The sequence below is a fragment of the Sphaeramia orbicularis genome, chromosome 22, assembly GCF_902148855.1.
Source record: "Sphaeramia orbicularis chromosome 22, fSphaOr1.1, whole genome shotgun sequence".
Lineage (NCBI taxonomy): Eukaryota > Metazoa > Chordata > Actinopteri > Kurtiformes > Apogonidae > Sphaeramia > Sphaeramia orbicularis.
In genome coordinates, this window is record NC_043978.1 from 51,818,570 (window position 1) to 51,840,749 (window position 22,180).

General features: G+C 38.0%; 1 protein-coding gene across 2 annotated transcripts in view; it reads left to right on the forward strand.

The window, feature by feature from the left end:
* Window positions 1–22,180, forward strand: part of stard9 (StAR-related lipid transfer (START) domain containing 9) — a 71,930-nt gene that overhangs the window by 17,700 nt on the left and 32,050 nt on the right. The window contains exons 4-14 of one of the 2 annotated variants that reach the window (XM_030126676.1): window positions 10,623–10,739; window positions 10,977–11,009; window positions 11,094–11,155; window positions 11,378–11,490; window positions 14,888–15,030; window positions 16,001–16,068; window positions 16,244–16,341; window positions 16,509–16,721; window positions 19,650–19,747; window positions 19,834–19,911; window positions 20,139–20,216. In XM_030126676.1, coding sequence (XP_029982536.1) covers window positions 10,623–10,739; window positions 10,977–11,009; window positions 11,094–11,155; window positions 11,378–11,490; window positions 14,888–15,030; window positions 16,001–16,068; window positions 16,244–16,341; window positions 16,509–16,721; window positions 19,650–19,747; window positions 19,834–19,911; window positions 20,139–20,216 — 1,101 coding nt within the window. Of the gene's footprint in view, window positions 1–10,600; window positions 10,740–10,976; window positions 11,010–11,093; window positions 11,156–11,377; window positions 11,491–14,887; window positions 15,031–16,000; window positions 16,069–16,243; window positions 16,342–16,508; window positions 16,722–19,649; window positions 19,748–19,833; window positions 19,912–20,138; window positions 20,217–22,180 lie in introns of both variants that reach the window. The other variant, XM_030126677.1, reaches the window with a different exon arrangement.

Consider the following 22,180-nt stretch of genomic DNA (forward strand, 5'->3'; position numbering starts at 1 on the left):
CTGTTTGAGCAGCGTCTGGAGATGTCAGTGTTGTGGGTGGAATCACTAGACCGGGGGTCAGTAACCCTGGTCCTAGAGAGCCACTATCCTGCATGTTTTAAATGTATCCCTCTTCCAACACACCTGATTCAAATGATAAGCCTATCATCAAGCTCTGCAGAAGCCCGGTAACGACCATCAGGTGTGTTGGAAGAAGGAAACATCTAAAACAGGCAGGATAGTGGCCCTCTAAGACCAGGGTTGCTGACCCCTGCACTAGACCACTGAGCAAGTGCTCACTCACAGAGATGGACGCAAAGTTTATTTATAAGTCAAGAGAATTAACCATGTTTTACAATTATAAGACATCATGAGCTCATTTTGGGCCACGCGTCTCGAGTTACACAAATACTGTACATGGTGCGTTTATATTTTTGCTTAGTATAGTTGTGGTTTGTACTTTGCCATCCACTTGAGTCTACTTAGACATTTTTGGCATGGACAGCCCTCAGCTCCTGCATCTCCTATAAACGACCTCTTGAGAGTGTTTGCATCTCTACCACCTACAAATGTTCTGTCATATGTACATACTTTTTGCCAGTATACATGTGAAATAAGTTTTGAATTGCGTAAGAATTTTAAAAGGTCCTAAATTTAACTTGATGAAACCTGCAGAAACCTTGATTTATTCCCCACTGAAAGCACCTCTGCTGTACAGAGGAACCCTGTGGACATCAAACCAGGCTCCCATCAGTCTAAAGGCTGGAGAAGTCATTTCCAGGTTGTAGAGTGTAACATGCAGCTCTGGTCTACAATAATATGCTTTAGCTCCTTTAACAAGGACTGGGGGAGGAGCAGTACCCTCTCTGTTTCTCTCTCCAGATATGGTTTTATTTATTTGTTTTAAGTCTAGCTCTTTGCTCCGCTCTTGGAGTGTAGCAGAAAATGGAATGCACAACCAGAGTGCCCCCTGCCTTTGTTTTTTTCTCTTCACTGTCCTCCTGTTCCTCCCTTTTCCCACTGTCCTTCATTCCCATGTATAGACAAGTGTGAGTAATGAAGAGCAGCCGATCTGTTTGGCCTGCACAGCTTTATCACTCCCTCCTCCCTCTTGTGCAGCCTCTCTGCCCTTCCATGCTAATTTGACCTACAAATTCTGTCCAAGTGTGACAAATGAGAGCGTTGTTGAACTCCATCCAAACAGCTTCCTCTCTGTCTCTGTCTGTGACCTCCTTCCCTCATTGCCTTCTCTTGTGCAGTTTCTCCCTTCTCCACCTCTGATTTTTTTTTTTTTTTTTTACTAATTGGATTCCTTTGCATGAAGTTCAGTGACATTTTCCCCCTTCTATATCTAAACAAGAGCATTTAGTTTTTGCTCAGGGCCCAGCTGTTTTGTTTGTGTAACCCAGTTGGAAAGCGTGGGACAGGAACCGAATGACCCTCGCCTCTGCACTCTCTGCAGCTGGACAGTTGTGAACCCAGGAAAAAAAAAAACAAGTAACGTTTTATACAAAGTGTTTTTAAAGTACTAATAATAAGGAGAAAGTTGCTTCTCTGTCTGTATTAGGGCTATAAATTGTGGTCCTGCTGGTTGCATAAAATCTGGCAAGCGCTCGAGTGTAAGAAGCTGAAGTTTTTTAAATGTGGCAAAGTGCTTCACTTTGTTTGGTTGGCTGTCTGCCATCTCCCTTGACGACATCTTACACACACAGACGCACACACTGCACATAAATACTTCTCCAGGGTTTAGTGTAAAGTTGGCCACATACAACCAGACCAGCAACTGGCATTTTTCCACCACCGCTGATTACAGGACTTAAATCATTACATAGGCATTACACCATTACTTTTTCACCCTTTCTGCCTCTTTATATCACTGTCTTTCTCGTTCTTGATTGCCACCCTCTTTGTAACATTTCTAACCTACATTTTCTTTTTTTTGCACTGTGTACTTTTTTTTTTTTTCGATGTTACCAGGCCACAGGCTAGACTCCCTCTTTAGGAAAAAAATGTATCCCATGTTTAGAAACAAACCCTGCACAGTGTTTATCACGGTCCAGATCTTTGGCATAAGCCCAACCGCTTCCATGTTTTTCAGGAGACCAGAGGTTCTTCAGAGGTCTGTTGCACCCTAACTCAGACACCAATATTTTACAATGACTTTACTTTGTGACTAATGTAGGGTTTCTTTTTTCTGTTCTGTCAAATCTGGAGGCATTATTTTAGCATCTACTAACCTAAAGAAACCCTTGTTTTCTTCTTCCTTCCTTATTCTCTGTTTTAACTTGATGAATCTGACATGCATTTCCTGCAAAAGAATGAAATCTATATTTTGCCTTTCCGCATTCATTGTGGAATTGTTTGTATAGTTTTTTTTTTTTTTCTGAAAGAAGGAAGTCAACTGCAAGGCCTGTGTCGTTGTTGTGGATGCTGTTTCCCCTACAGACAACGCACATGCCTGTTACACGCGTTCACGTGCAGCGGTTTGCTGATGACAACAGCCTTCCTGTTAATGGGAGCTGTTTAGTCTCTCCCTGGTGTGTTTTTAGGCGCCCGACCAGCTTGCACGCTTACTGAGACTTTATCTCCAGGCTGTTTTTGTGCTGCTTCATTTGATTCCCGAGTAAATTTCCATTCCCACAGTGCAACCTGTCGCTTACCTCACCTTCTTTGTTCACCCAAAAAATGCCTCTTAGTGCTGCAGGGTGCCACAAACTGTGAAAGTAGGCTGTGACAGACGATCACTGCATCCAAGTACAAGTACAGTGGCTTGAATTACAATGGGTTGAATTCATTGGTTTGACGGTGATGACAAACAACAGTTTTGATTTTAATGCTGCTAATGTCCCGTCTAGACAAACTCACTGGATGGTTTTATTGTGTAGAGAAGTCTAAGATAGTTTTTACTTCTTCTTGTGGTGCTGTTCAGGGGTCATTTTGCAGAACTTCTACTAAAAAACAGGAAAAAACAGAAGAGAACAATGGAAATAGTGTAAAGAGAAAAACAGATAGCCCAGTTCAAAGAAGGAACAAACAGTCAAAGTGAAGTTCCTGGTCTTTGTGCAGAGCCCGGAGGGACCCTCAGCCATGTTGTAGCCCCCATAGAGTGAATTTAAGAGGGTCAACTTTAACAAGAGCCGTATTGAATCTCTCTGTTTGAGGGAGGTGAGAGTGTTTGTGTCTGTTTTTGAATAGTAGGATGAGGACAGGACAGGGGCGGCTCTGCTTTTTGTCTCCATGTCTAAGCTTTCATTCAGCCAAGAGGCAGGGGGCAACGCTTGGCGGTCTGATCTCCAACAGACTGCACATGACATTTAGCCTCAGTACGATTTATTTGGGTCCGGTAACATAAGGAATTTAAGGTTTTTACTTGAAAAATCAAAGTTTTGTGATTTGGGCTGGCTTTGCACTTACATTGTAGATGTTTTCCTAAGTGTACACTTTCATATTTTTCTACATTTCTGTCTCAAATGCTACTTAAATCTACAGCTTAAAAAGTGTCACATAAGAATATTGAGTAAGATAGATGTACTTTTACTAGTTGCACTTGTCTGTCAAGTACAGATATTAATCTGCACGGACTTGACATTTTGGAAACTTTTGGCATCAGCAAAGATTAGCTCCGATACAAACCAGTGGGTAATAACAGGCTTCTCAAATGGGATTACTGGCTTTTAGAGACATTACCAGATCAAAATATAAAAACTGAGCTATAGATTAATCATTTTGAAATTGATGCTCAGTAATATAAATGTTTATAATTTTGACTGGCCCCTATGTTGATGTTTTTTGGGTTTTTTTGCAATGTTAACACATTTTTTTATTATATTGCCTTGCACATGATAATCTTGTTTGTAGAGAATAAGTAATTACATTTCATAATCTTGTGTGAAGAAGATTATGAGATTTAATTGCTCTCCAGGGCCTCAGTATGACTTAGATATTCAGTTCAGTTATCGAGTTACTATTAAACTAAATAAAAGATGGTTGAATCTAACAATGCCACTTTTTTCAGGTGTTGATGCCAGCCTTTCTTAAAACTATTGGCTTTTGTATACCTGAACTATTCATTATAGTCATCTTATACTACACAATAATACTCTCAAATAGGGATGGGAATTGATAAGAATTTAACGATTCCGATTCCATTATTGATTTTGCTTATCAATTCGATTCCTTATCAGTTCTCTTATCAATTCTCATTTGGTGAGGGAATAAGAGCACAAATGGTTTTGTTTGCAGTTTTGTCTTTTATATTTCCATGTCTGCACAGAAAATATAACATATACAGTATGCACTAGTAATAATAACACATGGTGCCAGGCCCGGTTTGGTGTGGGGGGGTCCAACCATATGACTGTACAAAGTGAAAATGAAACTTAATACACTTTAGTAATTCCTCTATGTCTCCTGCTGTTGTGCACCTCATTTTCCTTTTTCCTACCTTCGGAAACTTTTATTTGAGGGGGCAGAACGTTTGTTGCCCCCCCCCCCCCGAATCGGGCCCGGATGATGCCCTGGTGTTTGTTCTGCTGTTAGATTGACAAGCATTGCTAAGTAGTGTATCAAACACATGACATTCCTGCAAATGAATGGCATGCTGTGTGGACAAATGTTCTGGCATATTGGAGGTATTTCCCCCTTTGAAGAAATGGAAGCTTTGCAAGTGTTACAAGTGGCCCTGGTGTCATCTTTTGGTGTGAAATATAGCCTTACTTTGGACTGTTTCTACCTCGACGCCATGTTGGCTTCATTCTAAACTAAAACAATGCAGCGTACGTGTGACATCATCACGCATGAGCAACAAAGGCATTGAGCAAAATTGTTAAACAGGCAGGCAGACAATTCCAAGGAATTGAGCTTATGGGAACCGGCTCTCAAAAAGAACTGGTTCTCGATTCCCATCCCTAGTTTGAAATAACACATCTAACAAATTCTGTTCATAGAGTTTAAGGTGACAACTAAATGATGGCTCCATCATCTGTATCAGTGCGTAACATTAGTACTTTTTCTGCCTTATGTTCAGAGAAGGTTTCAGTGTCTTTAAGTTAAAGAAATCTACAGTTAATGTGGAAACTGCTGTCTTACTATGTAGGTAATTGCATGTGAGACTTAGGAATGTCTAATGTCATTTTGTGGAGAAGATGAGTGACACTATCTGTTTTAGCTTTTTTAACATAATTGAGTGTTTGTCCTCTGGTTGGATGATGCAATGACTGATGCTCCCATAAATTTATATATTAAGTGCAACGATGCCAACTAGGGATGTAACGATTGCTGGTAGAATGATAAACGGCGGTAAAATTGCCAATGGTTAGTATTACAGATTAAATTCTAATTATTGTGATAACCGTATTTGATTGCTGCACTTTTCCTGGAGAAAACGCCTATGTAAAGCTCTGCTTTTATGTCAAATGTTTGAGTATAGGTTTAATTTATTCCAATTTTATTTTTCTATACCTAATATTTGGAACCAATATTCACATTTAAAGTCTTTGAAAAGGTTCATTACGCATCTGTGTGTTATTTATGCAATAAATTATATACACTAGCGGCATTGTACCTGTGGTGCCATTGTACAATACCGCCCTCCCGTGCTGCAACAACGGGACACGTGTCGGACAAACATGCGTCGGACACAAAAACGTCCATTATAGTAGGATTTTTCAAATCGGATTTTATATTTTTGGTGTGTTTTTTCGTCCTTTTTTTGTTTTTATAGTAGGTTAAAGTGAAAGAATAATAGACAGATGATATAGATGACATTGTGCTGAAAAAACAGATCCCAAACATGGGTATAGTAAACATTTGTTTATATACTATATAAAGGCAAAATCAAAAGGACTGAAAAACGGACAAAATAGGCTCAGACCACTAAGGGTTAATATTTGAATGTTTCTGCAACAGAAGGGACATTGTGACTATTATTTTATTTGGGTTTTGTTGTTGTTGGGTTTTTTTTTTCAAAATACAGCTTGGTTAAATGATTTCAGTGTGTGTATTAGTACTTTTTGAACATTTTGAGCACAATTTCAACAATACCGCGATAATAATGATAACCGTGATAATTTTGGTCACAATAACCATGATATGAAATTTTCATATCGTTCCATCCCTAATGTGAACACACCTCATGAAAGTTGGACAGACCAATCAAAACTTAAGTAAATCTTATAGTTGTTTAAACTCTAATGGTTCTGTGCAGTACAGGATGAGGTTGTGCACTCTAAGGGTTTCACCTCACCCAGCAAACATTCAAGGCTGTTGAATATTAAGATGCACAGATTCACACACTCTTAAGAATAAGCAGATGACCAGTGAACCCTTTCAGGTTGCTTTCACAAGGCTTCAGCCTTTCATATGGACTTTCAAGCACATCCAACCCAAACCTGTTCCCACCGTTTTGTAAGCCTAAAGTATACACAGGCTGAGCTCCAGGTTCTCAGTTCTCCTGACAGTGGTTGGTAGTCACACTCATATACACAACTGAAGACATGGGAGGTGTGTTGAAAGTATTCTGCTGTTTGATCCTTGGAGATCGTGGCAGCTTTTGAGAGCATTCCTCATCTGTCCTCTGTGTACTTACCCACTGGTGACTGTGGTTCTGGCCTGAGCCTGGGGGCCAGGGGAGGAGACCTCTCACTGATCCCAAGGTGTGTGTTATGGTTCTGGGGGGAAAATGTGCTGTGTTTCAGGTCTGGTCTAGATCAGGTTGCTACCCCCCTCAAGCTATGTGTTGCATTTGGACCAAGCTTTTATGTTAGCAATTAGGCCACATGTTCTCAGGAACATAATAACATTTCTTTCTCCTCATCAGATGCATAACAGTAAAGATCACTTGTCATATGGCTCTACATGTATTGACTAGTATGCACACCTGAAAATAGGATAGCCTGACCTTTTTAAATAAATAAAATGAAGTGGTAACACCCACATTGCTCACTGTATTTAAATGGTACAATGTTTTACACTGGCAACAATGTGTATCAGTTGTCATGATACAGTGTGCTTTCTATAATATCCATGTTTGGTCTATAAACATTTGTAGATCTAGTGTCACTGTGATGCCATGGAAAACCCTCTAGTACCAGCTCACTGACGTTAAAGAAGAGCGCTCTGATTTCAGTACTGATTTGCATGCAAATAGTATGGTTTTCAGTTAATGGTTTTCAGTTAGTCTTCGTTTAAGGGACTAGATTAAATGGTTTGTGATCATTTTGTAGATAATGTTCGCTTTAAAGGAGGGTCCTTTAAATTCTGTAAAATCCTATAATTTGAGAGCTAGTTCTTACAATGTTGTAATAGTCCAATGTGCAAATTACAGATACCACCACTTGGCCCTCACATCACCATGACCTATTGTGGCTGCTTTAAACACCTGCATGACAGCATTCGGTTTAACCTGTTAATCCCTGGGCTATTTATTACTATGAATGAATCTATTATGAATCATTTCAGTGTAACAAAAGACAATGGATTAGACAATTTTTAATCATTGCTTCATAATGGAACATAGATGGAACTGTTAGTCTTACACCTGGCTGCCCCTGGTACCTTAAGTGACAGGTCCACACTCAAAGAATAGAAGGGGGTGGTAACACAGCTTAACACTGGATGTCTCATCTACATAATGGAAGAAAGACAAGGAAGTCATTATGGTGCAAAATGGCAGACTCTGTGGAGATGACTTCTCCAGACATCAACAACTTGGGTTAATTTAATAAAAACGCACTTTTCCTGTTTTTAGGTGATTCTTCACTCATGAAAACATAATTATAGTCCATTTATGTAATTAGATCCTCCAAACTCCCCCTAAATCTTTACACATTTAAGTACGATTAAGACAGATCTCAAAATCTGTGTGCTTATTGAGGCCTGTTGAAAATGCTACATCTTGTGCAAGAAAATGTGTAAAAAAAATCTTCTGTCACTCAGTTTTGAGAGCGTCACCAACATCTTGGGTCAGGATTACAGAACATAAAAAATATCTTACATTTAATTCTCACAGGTCCGGTTTGTAAAATTTAGATGTAATTGCAAAAATGGAATACAATATTTCTAATTATGTTTCCATTATTGTTTAATTACATAAAAATGTGAATCTTTATGTTTTCATTAACTTGGAATGAGCTGCAGAGGGAGCAGGTTACCGGTCATGGGATTCACCTTGTGGTACTGCCGTGTCTCTACCACTCTGACATACCTCTGTTTTTCTGTTTTTATTGTGTGTCATCCAGCATTAAGGTGCATTACTGTCATCTGCTGTGTGGACCACAGTTAATTTGCCCTTAGCTAAAAAATCCGGAATGGACTAAACAAACACTGTCTTTACTGATCAACTCATCTTTTGTGCCCATCATGCATGAGGGTTAAGGCTGAGCGATTTTATCGATTCTGCGATATATATCGATATTTTGTTTCCCCAGAAAGTATCGATTTTTCAGCTGCGAGTATCGATATATTAAGCCCCATTCAAATCCCCCGTGTTCTGTCTGGCACTCTGCTCGCCGCCCATTTTATCCTGTTCGCTTTGAAGGAAGACTGATTAGGTCAGCCAGCCGCTAGTGTCCCTGTAGAGCATTTCTACCAACTTACCCGTCTAGATACTGTCTTTACACAGACGCCCACGTCTTTCTCTTCGTGTTTACGCAGTCAGAGCTAAGAGATTTAGGAGAATGGCAGCAAATATAAATCCAGCACCTTCATACTTAAAGGCAGATGTGTGGGAGCACTTCAGGTTTAAAAAGAAGGAAAGTGAGATGTGCATGTCCACTCCCAGTCTGAGTCTGTTATTACAAATCCTCCTTCCTTTTCCCATTTTTACCTCCACCAAGGAGGGTATATTTTTGTCGGCGTTGGTCTGTCTGTCTGTCTGTCCGTCCGTGTGCAAGATAACTCAAAAAGTTATGGACAGATTTGGATGAAAATTTCAGGAAATGTTGATACTGGCACAAGGAACAAATAATTAAATTTTGGTGGTGATCGGGGTGGGGCACTGATCTGCCTTGGCGGAGGTCTGTGCTCGCCGAGGGCTTTTCTAGTTCTTTAATGTATTTGGTGGAATGATTATTAAGATTTGAAATATTCTGATAAAGCTGTGATATTATCCCTCTTGGGAGTTCTGATTTGTATATGTTTTTAAAAAGTTTAATAAGGGGATTAAAGTTTCTGCACTTTTCAAAGGCTTGGAAGCCACAGTTTTCACTGTTTCAATAAATCAAACTAATTTTCTAATCAGATCTTTGATCCATTTTGTCCAGCATTTGCAAGTTGTAGACTCTCTGTTCAGTCAGAGCCATATATCGTCGGCTTCCTGATAGAACCTTCTATGTGACTTTTGGCAAATTTTACAGGAGAAACAAAAAACTGTTTATATAACAGGAAACTGTGAAATATGACAAAAAAATATCTGTTCCTTTAATGTTGGTACTTATGGTGGAATGTAAACAACTTTCACAGGAGACTGAAATTTGAAGCTATAATAGGGGAGATAGCAGGTTTTTATTTCCAACCAAAAATGTCACTTAGCAGGTTTTATCAGGAAACCGATGACATTGTGTAATTGATCTTTGCTTTCAGTTTTAGTTCAATTAATTCAATCCAAGTCAAGGGAACACTCACAAGATGTCACCAAAATCACTCTGTCCCTTTAAAATCTTTCAGAAAATTATGTAAGTGCATCAAATCACATCGAATCATATCATTGGCTGAATATCATGATATATATCAAATTGTGAGCTGAATGTCGTGTATCATGTCGTATCGTGAGATTAGTGTATCGCTACAGCCCTAGTGAGGGTGGGTGGTATCAGCTGCATCATCACCAGTAGATAACAGTAGAAGCTCATGGTCTTAAAATGTCTTAAGAAGTCTTAATTGTACCTGAATAACTCTTGATAATTTGAGATTTCACACTGAAGGGTCAAACTGCATATTAGATCAAATTCCACTAACTGTGTCCTGCTCATTTGTTCCACTTATACTTCTCATGTAGATCAGAGTGGCTGTGAATCAGTCTGATGCTAATAATCTCTTGGCTCTGGCTCTCAAATGCAGGCACAGAGAGAAGGAAAACAAGAGGCCTTGGTTGATTGTTTTGAGTGGGACTCTCCCAGATCCCCCATCTTACCACTATGCTTTTAGTCAAGATTTATTTTCCTGGCCCACTCTGCACCGCCAGTCTGTTAAGCTACATCTTACAACTTTCACATACACATACACATTCTACAACGTTGTTTACCTTGAGTATTAGCTGACCTCCCTGCTCCTTACCCAAACACTTCAGCAGGAAGCAACCCTGCTTCCCCACGCTGGCCTAATGCCACAGCATTGTGATCCTGAAACCTCGGTGTAAAGCTATACTCATAAAACACAATGTGATTAAGATCAAGGACATTGGCTTACACTATAAACACCTCATTTGTTTGCGTCTCTCTTTCCTCGAAAAAGCTCTTTATTTTTAAATGTGTGTTGAAACATCTATCATTCCCAAGTCAGAACTGTTCTTCTTAATTTCCTTTTATCAACTTAGCAAAAATAAGTATGAGATTCTAAGTGTGTGGCTCCACTCAGATATTTCTAGCAGTATTAGTCAGCCTTTCTTTGTGTATTTGTGATTCAGGGTGTGTGTTCACGCTCCTCAGGTGTTCCAGGACTTGGGTGTGTCTGTACTGGCCGCTGCTTCTGAGGGTTACAATGTGTGCGTGTTTGCCTACGGCCAAACAGGATCCGGAAAAACACACACCATGATGGGCACACCGGTAAGGTGAACAGGTCAAGTGTGGAAACTGTGTGTTATTTGAAAGTGTATGTGTTTAAGATGTTCAACCTTCAACTGATGAACAGATGCCACCAGACATTAAGAGGCGAATGCTATAATCACACACAGTACCAGCTCAAACTAGAATTACTACATAATGTTTGACCAAACTGTGCATAACAGCTGTGGAAGCTAATAACTGTACACACTGCTTCCCTTGTTTTTTTTTTTTGGACAGGACTCAATTGGTTTGACCCCTCGAATTTGTCAGGTATGTCAGTGGATTATTATGCTCCTGGCTGAAAATATAAATTAAAAGTGGAACTACCTGAGGACATTTCACATTCTTTTACAGGGTCTCTTCAGGTCTGAGGACACTTTTCCTGATGGCCAGAACTCAAGTAGAGTGGAAATCAGGTACTGCTTCATTTCTTAATTCTGTCTGCGTATCTTTTCTCTTTAATCAGCATGACTAAGCTGTTCTAATCAGACTAGAAGCTGCAAGCAATCTTAAGCGGTTACATTTAATAATACATGGCTCTGCTGGTGTACGTCTGAGTGATAGAGCGAAATGGGCATGATCCTGTCATGGCATATTATCAAAACTGGTTTCATAAATGTGGGGTGTTGTTCCTGTAGCTTCCTGGAGATCTATAATGAGCGAGTGCGAGACCTGCTGAGACGGGGTGAGCAGAAGAAGAGAGCTTCCCTCAGAGTCCGAGAGCATCCTGAGAAAGGCCCGTATGTTCAAGGTGAGTCTCTGACCTTAGACGACTCTTTAACCTGCTTTAGACACATCTGTCTAGTGTATTGCACTTAAGACGGTCCCTCATCATGCCAGGTTTGCATATTAACCCTTTCATGCACAGTGGTCACTACAGTGGACAGATATTCTCCAGCTGTTCCCTTATATATTCATGGATTTATTTGTTTTAATTCCATGTCCTCCTGAGACCCAGCAATGCATTTTTGTCCTCTGTAGGGGACTAAAGTTTGACAGTTTAAATTTAAAAAAAATGCTGTTCATTGCAAAGGACATTCCATTAAAGAATAAATAAATGAAAATAATTTAAAAAATGTATCTGAAAAAACTTGCATTTTGTAGTTTCCAATCAAGATGACTGTTTAATGTAAAAATGCTAAAGATTTTCACTTTACTGGATCTCAAGAGGATATCAACCAACACAGTGGAAGCTCATGCATCATCTACACTGATATTCAGACCATTACTGTAACTCTGCTGTTCATGATAAACCTGGTCTGCACTAACATGTTTGTGTGTAAATCAACAGCTAATTTTCTCAAACAAAAAGTTTTTTTTTTTTTTTTTAATGTATTATCTCCTTGAAATGCATAAAAACTAGTATTAGAGTATGATAAAATGTGAGAAAACATCAGATTAGCTGCATTAAAAATGTTTTTATTTCATAGTTTTCACACAGTATAGCACTTTATGATGATGTGTTTTAAATATATGTGTCTTTGCTTCAAAAATTTAACGCATGCCTGTCCAGCTGAGTGGACATTTTTGTAACTCCATGAAAAATAGATTCCTAAAAACATTTAATCGCATCGTTTTTTTCATGCCTAAATAGGAATAAAAAAAAAAACACTCTGGAAAAAAAATCTTGATTAAGGTTCTCATAATTCATGCATGAAAGGGTTAAAGGTTCAGTATGGAAGTTTTAGGTGCATTTAAGAGGATCCTGACTGCAGAAGGGAATAGAGATATTACATACGTACATATCATGGTGCTTTAATTTTGCTGTAGTCATATAGTGCATTTCCGCAAAGGGAGTGGGTGCCCTCCCCAGAGTCCACTATGTTGCACAGTCACACAGTCATGTTCCTACAATAGCTCTGAGCAGACTTCAACTTTTTTCCATTCTGTAGCAGGTGGCACTATTTTGGCTTTATTTGGCTTTTATCCTCTTAGGCTTTATTTGATATGGAGTCTGGTTTCGACTGACTCGATATGTAAAGTGTCATGAGATAACTTTTGTTATGATTTGGCACTGTATAAATAAAATTTGATTGATTGATTGACTGACTATTTTGAGACTTAATATTCCCTCAATTAAATTGCCCAGAACTGACATAACAGCCTTTGACTGTATTCTCACAAACATGCCTTATTTGCATTTTAGGCCTCACACTGGAAATTACCCAAAAAATAAGAAGTGTAGAAAAAATTAAGATTGCCTTTTTTTCTTTTTTAAGGTGTGCATAATCAGACATCAAAACACTGTCTTTTCTTTTTGTGATGTTGCACAGGTTTATTTATTTGCTCTAAACCAAATTATGGATTGCATGTAATTCATTCGCATTTTTTCATGTTTTTTTTTTTTTTTTTTTTTTTGCAATATGTAGAAGTTTTCCTCTTACCACTTAACTTGTTTTTGGAAACGTATTAATTCTAACAAGGGCCTTTTTGCATTTTTAGGACTACTGTAATGAAAGTTGAGTGGATATTCAGTCAGTCCATCACATACTGAACCAAATAAAACTGGCATGATGCCACCTCATTGTATGATTTTGAGACAGTTTGTCAACAGTCAAAGGCGTAACACGACAGCATCACCATGTTAGTATGAAGTGTAACATGCACATCTGAAATGGAAGCATAATGGTGTTGCCTTGAAAACATTCTTAGGTAGGTGATTTTGCCCCAGACTGCCCCAATTAACAGGCATTTTTGACAGTAGCCTTGTGGTTCATGTATGTTAGTCGCTTATTCTTTCATCAGAGATCTTTAAAACCTTCAGTAGTGGGTTGAACACATAATACTTAAAATAAAACCCCTTTCTCCTTTAATACCAGCTGTCTGTGACCACATCACTGATTTCCCCATTCCATCGTTTTGACCATTTGTACTGAGTAGCTTTGGCAGAATGAAGGCACAGCATTCCCACCTTGAAAACACTTACTTAGAACAGCTGTATTTACTGCACCAGGAAAAGGAGTATTTTATTTACTCTATTTGTTTGCACATAATAACATGGAACGCTGTCACAGAGGGTCTGGGGTTTAAATACACAAAACTTTGCACTTAAAAACCAACAGATAATTTCCGCTTCAAGCCTCTTTCTGCTTCTCTTCCTAATTAAACATCTAACTAGATGTTTAGAGGCTGCAAATTCTCATTACCCCGCTGGGATAATTCCACCAGATGAAAACAAGATAACAAATTGTGTACCAGTGTTTTAACATTTTTTTACTCTAAACCTATCCTGAATCTTATAAAATGCACACTATTTGAAATGACTAAGTTCAGTCAGCAGTGTTTTGTGCAGTAACAGGATGTGTCTTAAATTTATTAAAACATGTGAGTGGATAGTTGTGCATGAAGCAGTCAAAAAAAAGGACTGATTTGGACATGCAAGTGTGAATATTCCAAATTGTAGTTGATCTGACATTTTCCCCAGTTTTTTTTTTTTTTTTTTTTTCTTGCATATAACCCCCTCCTTGTACAAAACAAACAAACAGAAAAACCCAAGTCTCAACCAAACTGTGAATTTGGAGTATTGTTAGCTCCACTGTTCTGTGGTCAGTGGTAGAATTTTGTTCACTGGTAAAGCTTTTGATCTGCTCCAGACTTGGCCTTGGAGGCTTTAATTCAGAATATTCCTCTAGATTTTTCACTTCTTCTTTTTTTTCTTCCAACTCTTCATCCTTTCCTCTTTCTGTTGCATCTGTTTTCCTTTCTGTGTTTAAAACCCCACATCCACTCATTGTCTGTATCAGAAGAAATCCCAGTCGACCAGAGGAAGTGAAGTCATTTCCTTGTGGTTCCAAAGAGGACACTTGACTGAACTCACAGAGCACAAATAAGACCCGGCTTTTACTTCTGCATTCACTCACATGTGGCAAGTCAACAAAATACTAAACCTTTAAAAGAGTAAACTGCCAAAGTATGTCAACAAAAGTTTAAGAAACTACACGTTATGCATTTTACAACCACTTCAGTTCTTGTGATCCATGCGCAGAGCTAAAGCAGTGCTCCTCTTTTATTGCTATGGGAAAGTATTACGTGTCAAACATGAGCCAAGTATTAATGAGACATGTTTCCTGTTTGTTGAACTGAAACCACATTGGTAACAGTTTGCAATATGGGCTCTGATTCGTTAACATTTTGTTTCTCTGTAACAGACCTGTCCCAACATGTGGTCTCAGACTGTAAACAGGCCATGGACCTTTTGGAAGAAGGCATCGCCAACCGCATCACTGCGGCAACCCACAACCACGATGCCAGCAGCAGATCCCACGCTATCTTCACCATCCAGTACACACAGGTCAGGACCCTGCTGATACCTGGCTGAGCTCACATGTAGTTAGAGTATACTAATATATCATTAACCCTTTCATGCATGAATTATGAGAACCTTATTCAATATTTTTTTCTTGAGTGTTTTTATTCCTCTTTAGGCATGAAAAAAACAATGCAATTGAAATTTTTTTATGAACCTACAAAAAATGTCCACTCAGCTGAACACCATGCATTTAATTTTTGAAGCAAAGAAACATGTATTTAAAAGAAAGTGATAAACTGTGTGAAAACAATGAAATAAAAACATTTTTAATGCTGCTAATCTGATGTTTTCACACATTTGATCATACTCAGATACTAGTTATTACTCATTTCATGGAGATAATATCCTCCTGAGACCCAGGAAATTGACAATTTTAGTTTTTTTTTTTACAGAAAAAATTGTCTTGATTGGAAACTGCATAATGCAACAGTTTTTTCAGATACATTTTCAAAATCATTTTGATTTGTTGATTGATTTTTTTAATGGAATGTCCTTTGGAATGGACAGCATTTTAGTTAAACTGTCAAACTTTTGTTCCCTACAGAGGACAAAATGCATTGCTGGGTCTCAGGAGGATATGCAAAAAAAAAAAAAAAAAAAAACTTTTTGTTTCAGAAAACTGTTAATTACAGTCTAATAACAATTAGCAACTGATTTACACTAAAACATGTTACTGCAGATCAGGTTTATAAAGAGCAGCAACGTTACAGTAATTTTATGAATGTAAGTGAATGGGATGGTGCAGAAGTGTCCACTGTGTTGGCTGGTATGGAACTAAAACAACAAAACTCATGAATATACAAGAGAACAGCTTGAGAAGAACTGTCCACTGGAGTGACCACTGTGCATGAAAGGGTTAAATCTGTCTGCTAGTGATCATTTTGATGTGCAGTTAATACGTGATGCATTTATCATCATTTACATATTTTCTTACAATTTTTTTTCTGCACAGGCAATCCTTGAAAATAACCTTCCTTCAGAAACTGTCAGCAAGATTAACCTGGTGGACTTGGCTGGGAGGTGAATCTTTCTTTATACCATGTTCTTCTTAGCAGCCTCTGCATTAAAGGCATTGACAAAGCTGCCCCCTAGTGGAATAAGATGATCAATATTTATTATACAGTTTCAGGGTTTTTCTGTATTCTTTTTAGTTTTAAAGACGAGCATCTTCTGTTGTTTGTGTAATGTCTGACAGTGAGAGAGCAGACCCTCATTACTGCAGAGATCGACTCACAGAGGGCTCCAACATCAACAAGTCACTCGTCACGCTGGGCATTGTCATTTCTGCACTTGGTAAATGAATGCACTGTTTTACAAGGATTTAATTTGGAAACCCAAGAGATGTAGGATAAGAAAAGTGACTTTAAATGAAATCATGTGTGCACCTTTTTTTAATATATATATATTTAGTTTTTTTTTTCTCCTCCATCTCCACTGTTCCTTGTAATACTGCTTCACAGCTCAGAACTCCCAGATGTCTAGCAGCTGCCAGAGTATCAACAGCATGGCCTCTGAGGGTGATGGCAGCACGGTGGGTAGTCACAGCAGCTCCCTGTCTGGAGGAGGAGGAGGAGGAGGGAGGAGGCACTGCTTCATCCCATACAGAGACTCAGTCCTAACCTGGCTTCTAAAAGACAGCCTTGGGGGCAACTCCAAAACCATAATGATTGCAAGTAAGTGTACCCAGACTTCAGGGATATGGTTGGAGAGTGATGGCACTTGGTCGTGGATGTTTTGTTCATTGGCTGCATATTGGATACACAAAGCCTGCATACATAAGTGTTCACTTTAAAACTTTTAAAAAGATGTACAAATTAACTATTATTCAACAAAATATAGAGCTCAGGATTGACTATAGAAAATACTTGTTTAAAAGACTAGGATCAGTATTGGTTGTTGAGATAAGGACATAATTTACCTGAATTGAAATTAAATATGTATTCTCTTCTGTTGTATATTTAGCAATGATTACATTGAAATTATTTTTTTTTATGTTTGTTTGTTTTCGTGTGGAAACATTGTATTAACTGTAAAATAGGGTTAGGTAAAATAAGTCTTTACTTCAGCCTAAACCTTTTCGGTCGCACTGTATATGGAACAATAGATATGTTGTTTTTGTTTGTTGTTTAAAGTAATTAACGACAGAATAAACTGCTACTACTACTGCTACTACTACTACTTCATGTGTAAGTGTGTATCTGGGAGTGCAAGGTGTTGCAGTCCTGAGCCATTTTGTCATAAGAGCTTAAAGCAAGCTTGAAAGATGAAAAGATTAATAGAGTGTAAAATGTGGGAGTTGTTTCAGATGGTTCAGCAGCTAACACTGTGGTGATAGAATTTACTTGGGACACAGCCACATGAATACATTTTTATTTTAGAACAGCATTTTAAAGGTTCAGTGTATAATGTGTAGTGACACACAGCGGTGCAGATGGCAACCAACCGAATACCTCCCTGCCCCACCTTCTGCTATTTTTTTGCAGTGTCTGCAAAAATTGCAAAAGGCGTCGACATTTGGGGCGACTGTTTGTTTTATCTGTTCTGGGCTTTGTAGTTGAGGTGATATTAACTCTGGTGCGCAGTTAAACATAGACGGGGGCAGTAATACACCTTAAGACTGGATGCCATGTGCTATAAAACAGAAAAAAGGGGAAGAGTCTGGTCTGTGCTACTGTAATAACATGTCATTGGAACATGGTGCACTGCCTAGTTTGTAGATTAATAAAAGGGCTCCTTGTAAGGTAACAAAAACATGGTTTGTGTGTTTGAATGACCAGACACTCATGAAAAGATAAGTATGAATATTCATTTGATTTTTGCAGTTACATACGCCTAAATCCCCATAAATGTCACACACTGGACCATTAAAATGAAAGTCCCTGAACAGATGAGCATATTAGTAACGTGCCAGAAATAATCTTCGTCCACTCCAAAAAAAAAAACAAAACAAACCTAAAACACGATATAAATTTTGTACACTGACAGTCAATGAAAACTTTGAGACCATATTTTTCGACATAATTTTTATTTTGAAACCCTAAACTGGAATTTTTTCATATGAATCATTTGTTTAGGATATTGGCATACAGAAACAAAAATCTAAAGTTTCAAGAATAATTTCGAAACAAAAAATAGGACCAATGGCCCTGTAGCTTACTGGCACTTCCTATCTCTTATAATGGGGAGATTTTTCAAAGTCGCACCAAATCCAGAATCAGATCTGGATACAAATAATTTCACTAACTTTTGTTGACATCATCATAAAGAAGCTGTATACCAAGTTTGAAGTCAATCGGAATTGTAGTTTTGGAGAAGAAGACGATTGAAATTTTTGTAATGGACGACAGACGACGACAGATGATGACAGACGACGACAGACGACAACAGACGACGACAGACAACAATGACAGACGACGACAGACAATGACAGACGACAACAGACAACGACAGACAACAATGACAGACGACGACGACAGACGACGACGACAGACGACGACGACGACTACAGGTGACAACAGACGACGATGACAGACAACGATGCTGGAGGCCACATGACGACAATAGCTTACAGCCTATCGGTCAGTAAACTAAAAACTTGATGAAAGAAAATGTCACCTGCCAGACACACAGTCCCAACAGTAGTTGTCCTGGTCCTGGTCCTGGTCTATGCGGTCTCTGTTCACCAGAGCCTGTGGTGTTGTGGTGTTCTCCCAGGTTTGGGAACAGCCCATCCATAGGCCTGGCTGTATGACTGGAGCTCAGACCGGCCTCCACCATACCCAGGTCCAACCCGCAGACGACGTTCAGGTGACAGATGTGGCATGATGCCGTTCACTGGACTAACAACGGAGGCCTTTTTTGGGCCTTTATATAGGCCTTCCAAACCAATCCTCAGACTGTGCACATACACACTGAGTATTGCTCAGTGTGTATTTGGTCCACTTTAGCAAAGAGACCAACCCATGTGCAATGAACCGTGACAACATGACAACTCATCATTATCTGAACTACCCCAGCACTAAGGCAGCAAGAAATCCACTATGAAGAATTACAACCAACTACAAGTGGAAATATGCAGATATTTAGACCTCAGAGTTTCTATTGACTGTCAGTATAATATCCTCTTTGCACTCCTCTGCCCTCTTTAGGAGACAAGAATGTCACGGCTTTACTTAGAAAAATAACAAAAAAATACTCTGTCCACTGCAAAGGATATTCCATAGAAAAAAAAATAAATAAATAAAAAATAATATATATATATATATATATATATATATATATATATATATATATATATATATATATATATATATATATATATATATCTGTTCTGACAAAACTGTTGTATCACGCTCTTTCCAATCAACACAATTATTTAATGTAAAAAAGCCAAAACTTCATAGTAGTGATGTGAGAAAATATGAAATTTAACTGCAGCTGCAAGGAAAGTCTACATAGAGACATGGAATTAACATCTCATAGTTGAGGCTGACTTAAAAGTGTTATTTCTTGTTGTGATGGTGGCTATTGTTATTTATGTGTGTGTGTGTGTGTGTGTGTGTGTGTGTGTGTGTGTGTGTGTGTGTATGTGTGTGTTGTAGCTGTCTCGCCCTCCATTAACAGTTACAACGAAACCCTCAGCACGCTCCGCTACGCTGCCCATGCCAGAAATATTGTCAACAAGCCTCGGGTTAATGAGGTCAGTGGTGGTTCAGAGACTGCCAAGATTTACTGTTTGATCCAAATGTTTTCCCTTGTTTGATATGCCCTTTGATTTCTGCACAGGATGCTAACGTCCGCCTGATCAGGGAGCTGAGGGAGGAGATTGACAGGCTGAAGAGCATGCTGCTTAGCTTTGAAATGGTATGGTGACCTTTTATCATTCTAATATGGTGCAAAGGAGTCCACCCTGCTGGGGTTTTCCCATTTTATATCCATCCCATCTATTTCCTGCGTAGCATAAGGCTTACTCCACATTATAAGTTCTTAATCCAGTGTGTTTCTGTCATATATGAGAGTGACTGTGAGATACAGGTTGCATAATAAATCAAATAATTCTGCACTGAATGATGATTTTTCTTGACTCACAGCAACGTAATCCCAGTCCATCCTTGAGTGACGAGAGGGATGGAATTCTGTCCGACATTGTGCTACAGAATGAACTAAAGGTAACATACAATCAACGCTTGGGGTGTAAGAAAATATTGATATTGTAATATGTTTATTTATGTTTATGCATTTGGCAGACGCTTTTTTCCAAAGCGACTTACAGGGGAAAACCAATCAAATCACTCAATCGATCAAATGTTATTTATATAGCGCCAGATCACAACAAAAAAGTTATCTCATGACACTGTATATTTAGAGTTGGTCAAAACCAGACTCTAAGCCAATTTACAGAAACCCAACAGAATCTATCACAATCTATCACAATATATCACAATATTTCACTTCACAATACTGTATCAATATTAAAAACTACTGTATCGATATTTTTAGGTATTTATTCAAATGCAGACATGGCGGAGGTTCATTTTTGTTTTTCAAACTCTTTTATTTCTATATTCACATGGGTATTTTGTTCTGTTGTTTGTTTACTACAATAGTAGTATTGTGATACTGCAGGTCATAAATGTAGTTTTTTTTATATTGATAACACTGTTTTGTTAAATAATGGATAATTCAATCATCCTCAAAGCACTTTTTTCTGTCTGAAAGAGGCAAATATTAGGGTTTTTTTATTGAGAATGCAAATGCAAAAATAATGTTCTAATGTTGGATGATTCAGGGACTGAACACTGTGCATTCTTTTTGCAACAGAACACGAACATTTAAGCAGGATCTTAATCTGTAATGTCTGTAAAGCATTATTTATTTATTTGTGTGTTTTTTTGTACTGGTAAAGCTGCATGTCAAAACTTTATTTATCCAAATGCCGCACTATAAGTTTTTCCAGGAAATAATCTTTTAAAAGAGAAACAAAACAAAAAATATCACCTTGTTAACAGTATTGTGATATATTGCGATATATTGTATTGAGATCCTAGTATTGTGATTTGTATCGTATCTCCGGATTCTTGCCAATACACAGCCCTAATCAATGCCCATACGTTGATCTCATGTTTCATGGTGTTTTCAACAGTAGGGGACCATAATGCAAACATTACACTGCTGCATTTGCTAAAAATGAGTTTAACTATTACTTAATAATTAATTGTAATGAGAAAAGAATTAAGAAAGCATGAGCAAACTTTGCTGCATATTCTCTTGTTTGAATCATTCTTATTTTTAGGGACAGAAGTACATCAGAAGTGTACTGTATAGTTATGGAAACTTTAGACATTTTGGCTTGTTTTAGCTTCTGTATAATTTGTGGACAAGGTTCTAATAGTTTTGGATTTTTCATTATAGATTAGTTTTATTTAGTTTTGACTTTTTTTTCCCTCTAATTCAATTAGTTTTAATTTGTTTTTAGAGCAGGTTTTCTAGTTTTTATTAATTTTCGTTATTTTCGAAATGCTTAGTTTTAGTTTAATTTTAGTTGTTTTTTTTTTTTTTTAATATCTTTTATCTTCCTCATCGTCAAATTCAAATAAATCCCAGACAGGACTCTGCTGCTTTCTCCCAACTCTTTAGTCTCCATGTTTCCAGGTAGAGTGGGGACAAAAAGCTGACTCTAAACGACAAGTGACGAGAAGTGACAGACCGTTAAATATCATATGGTGCCAGCAGCTAAAATTGCTTGAGGGAAATAAATTGATTTCATATCAATCCGACATTGACAAAGACGAAAACGAAGGGAATTTTATCCATAATTTTTATCCGTTTTAGTTAGTTTTGTAAACACACAATACAGTTTCAGTTATCGTTTTTTTCTTTTAATTATAGTTTTTATCTATTTCAGTTTACGAAAACGTTTTTTCAATTCTAGTTTTCATCATTTTGTTGCTTTTCGTTAATGATAATAACCTTGTTTGCAGAGTTCTTGTTGTATCTTGTTTCGAGTTGTCAAATTTTTTTTACAATAATCTGAAATAAACTCCACAAATTTTACATGGAGAGTTTACTAACAAACTAAAATTCAGCAAATTTTGCAGGGAAAATGAAGTTGAGAAGGATAAAATGCACAACT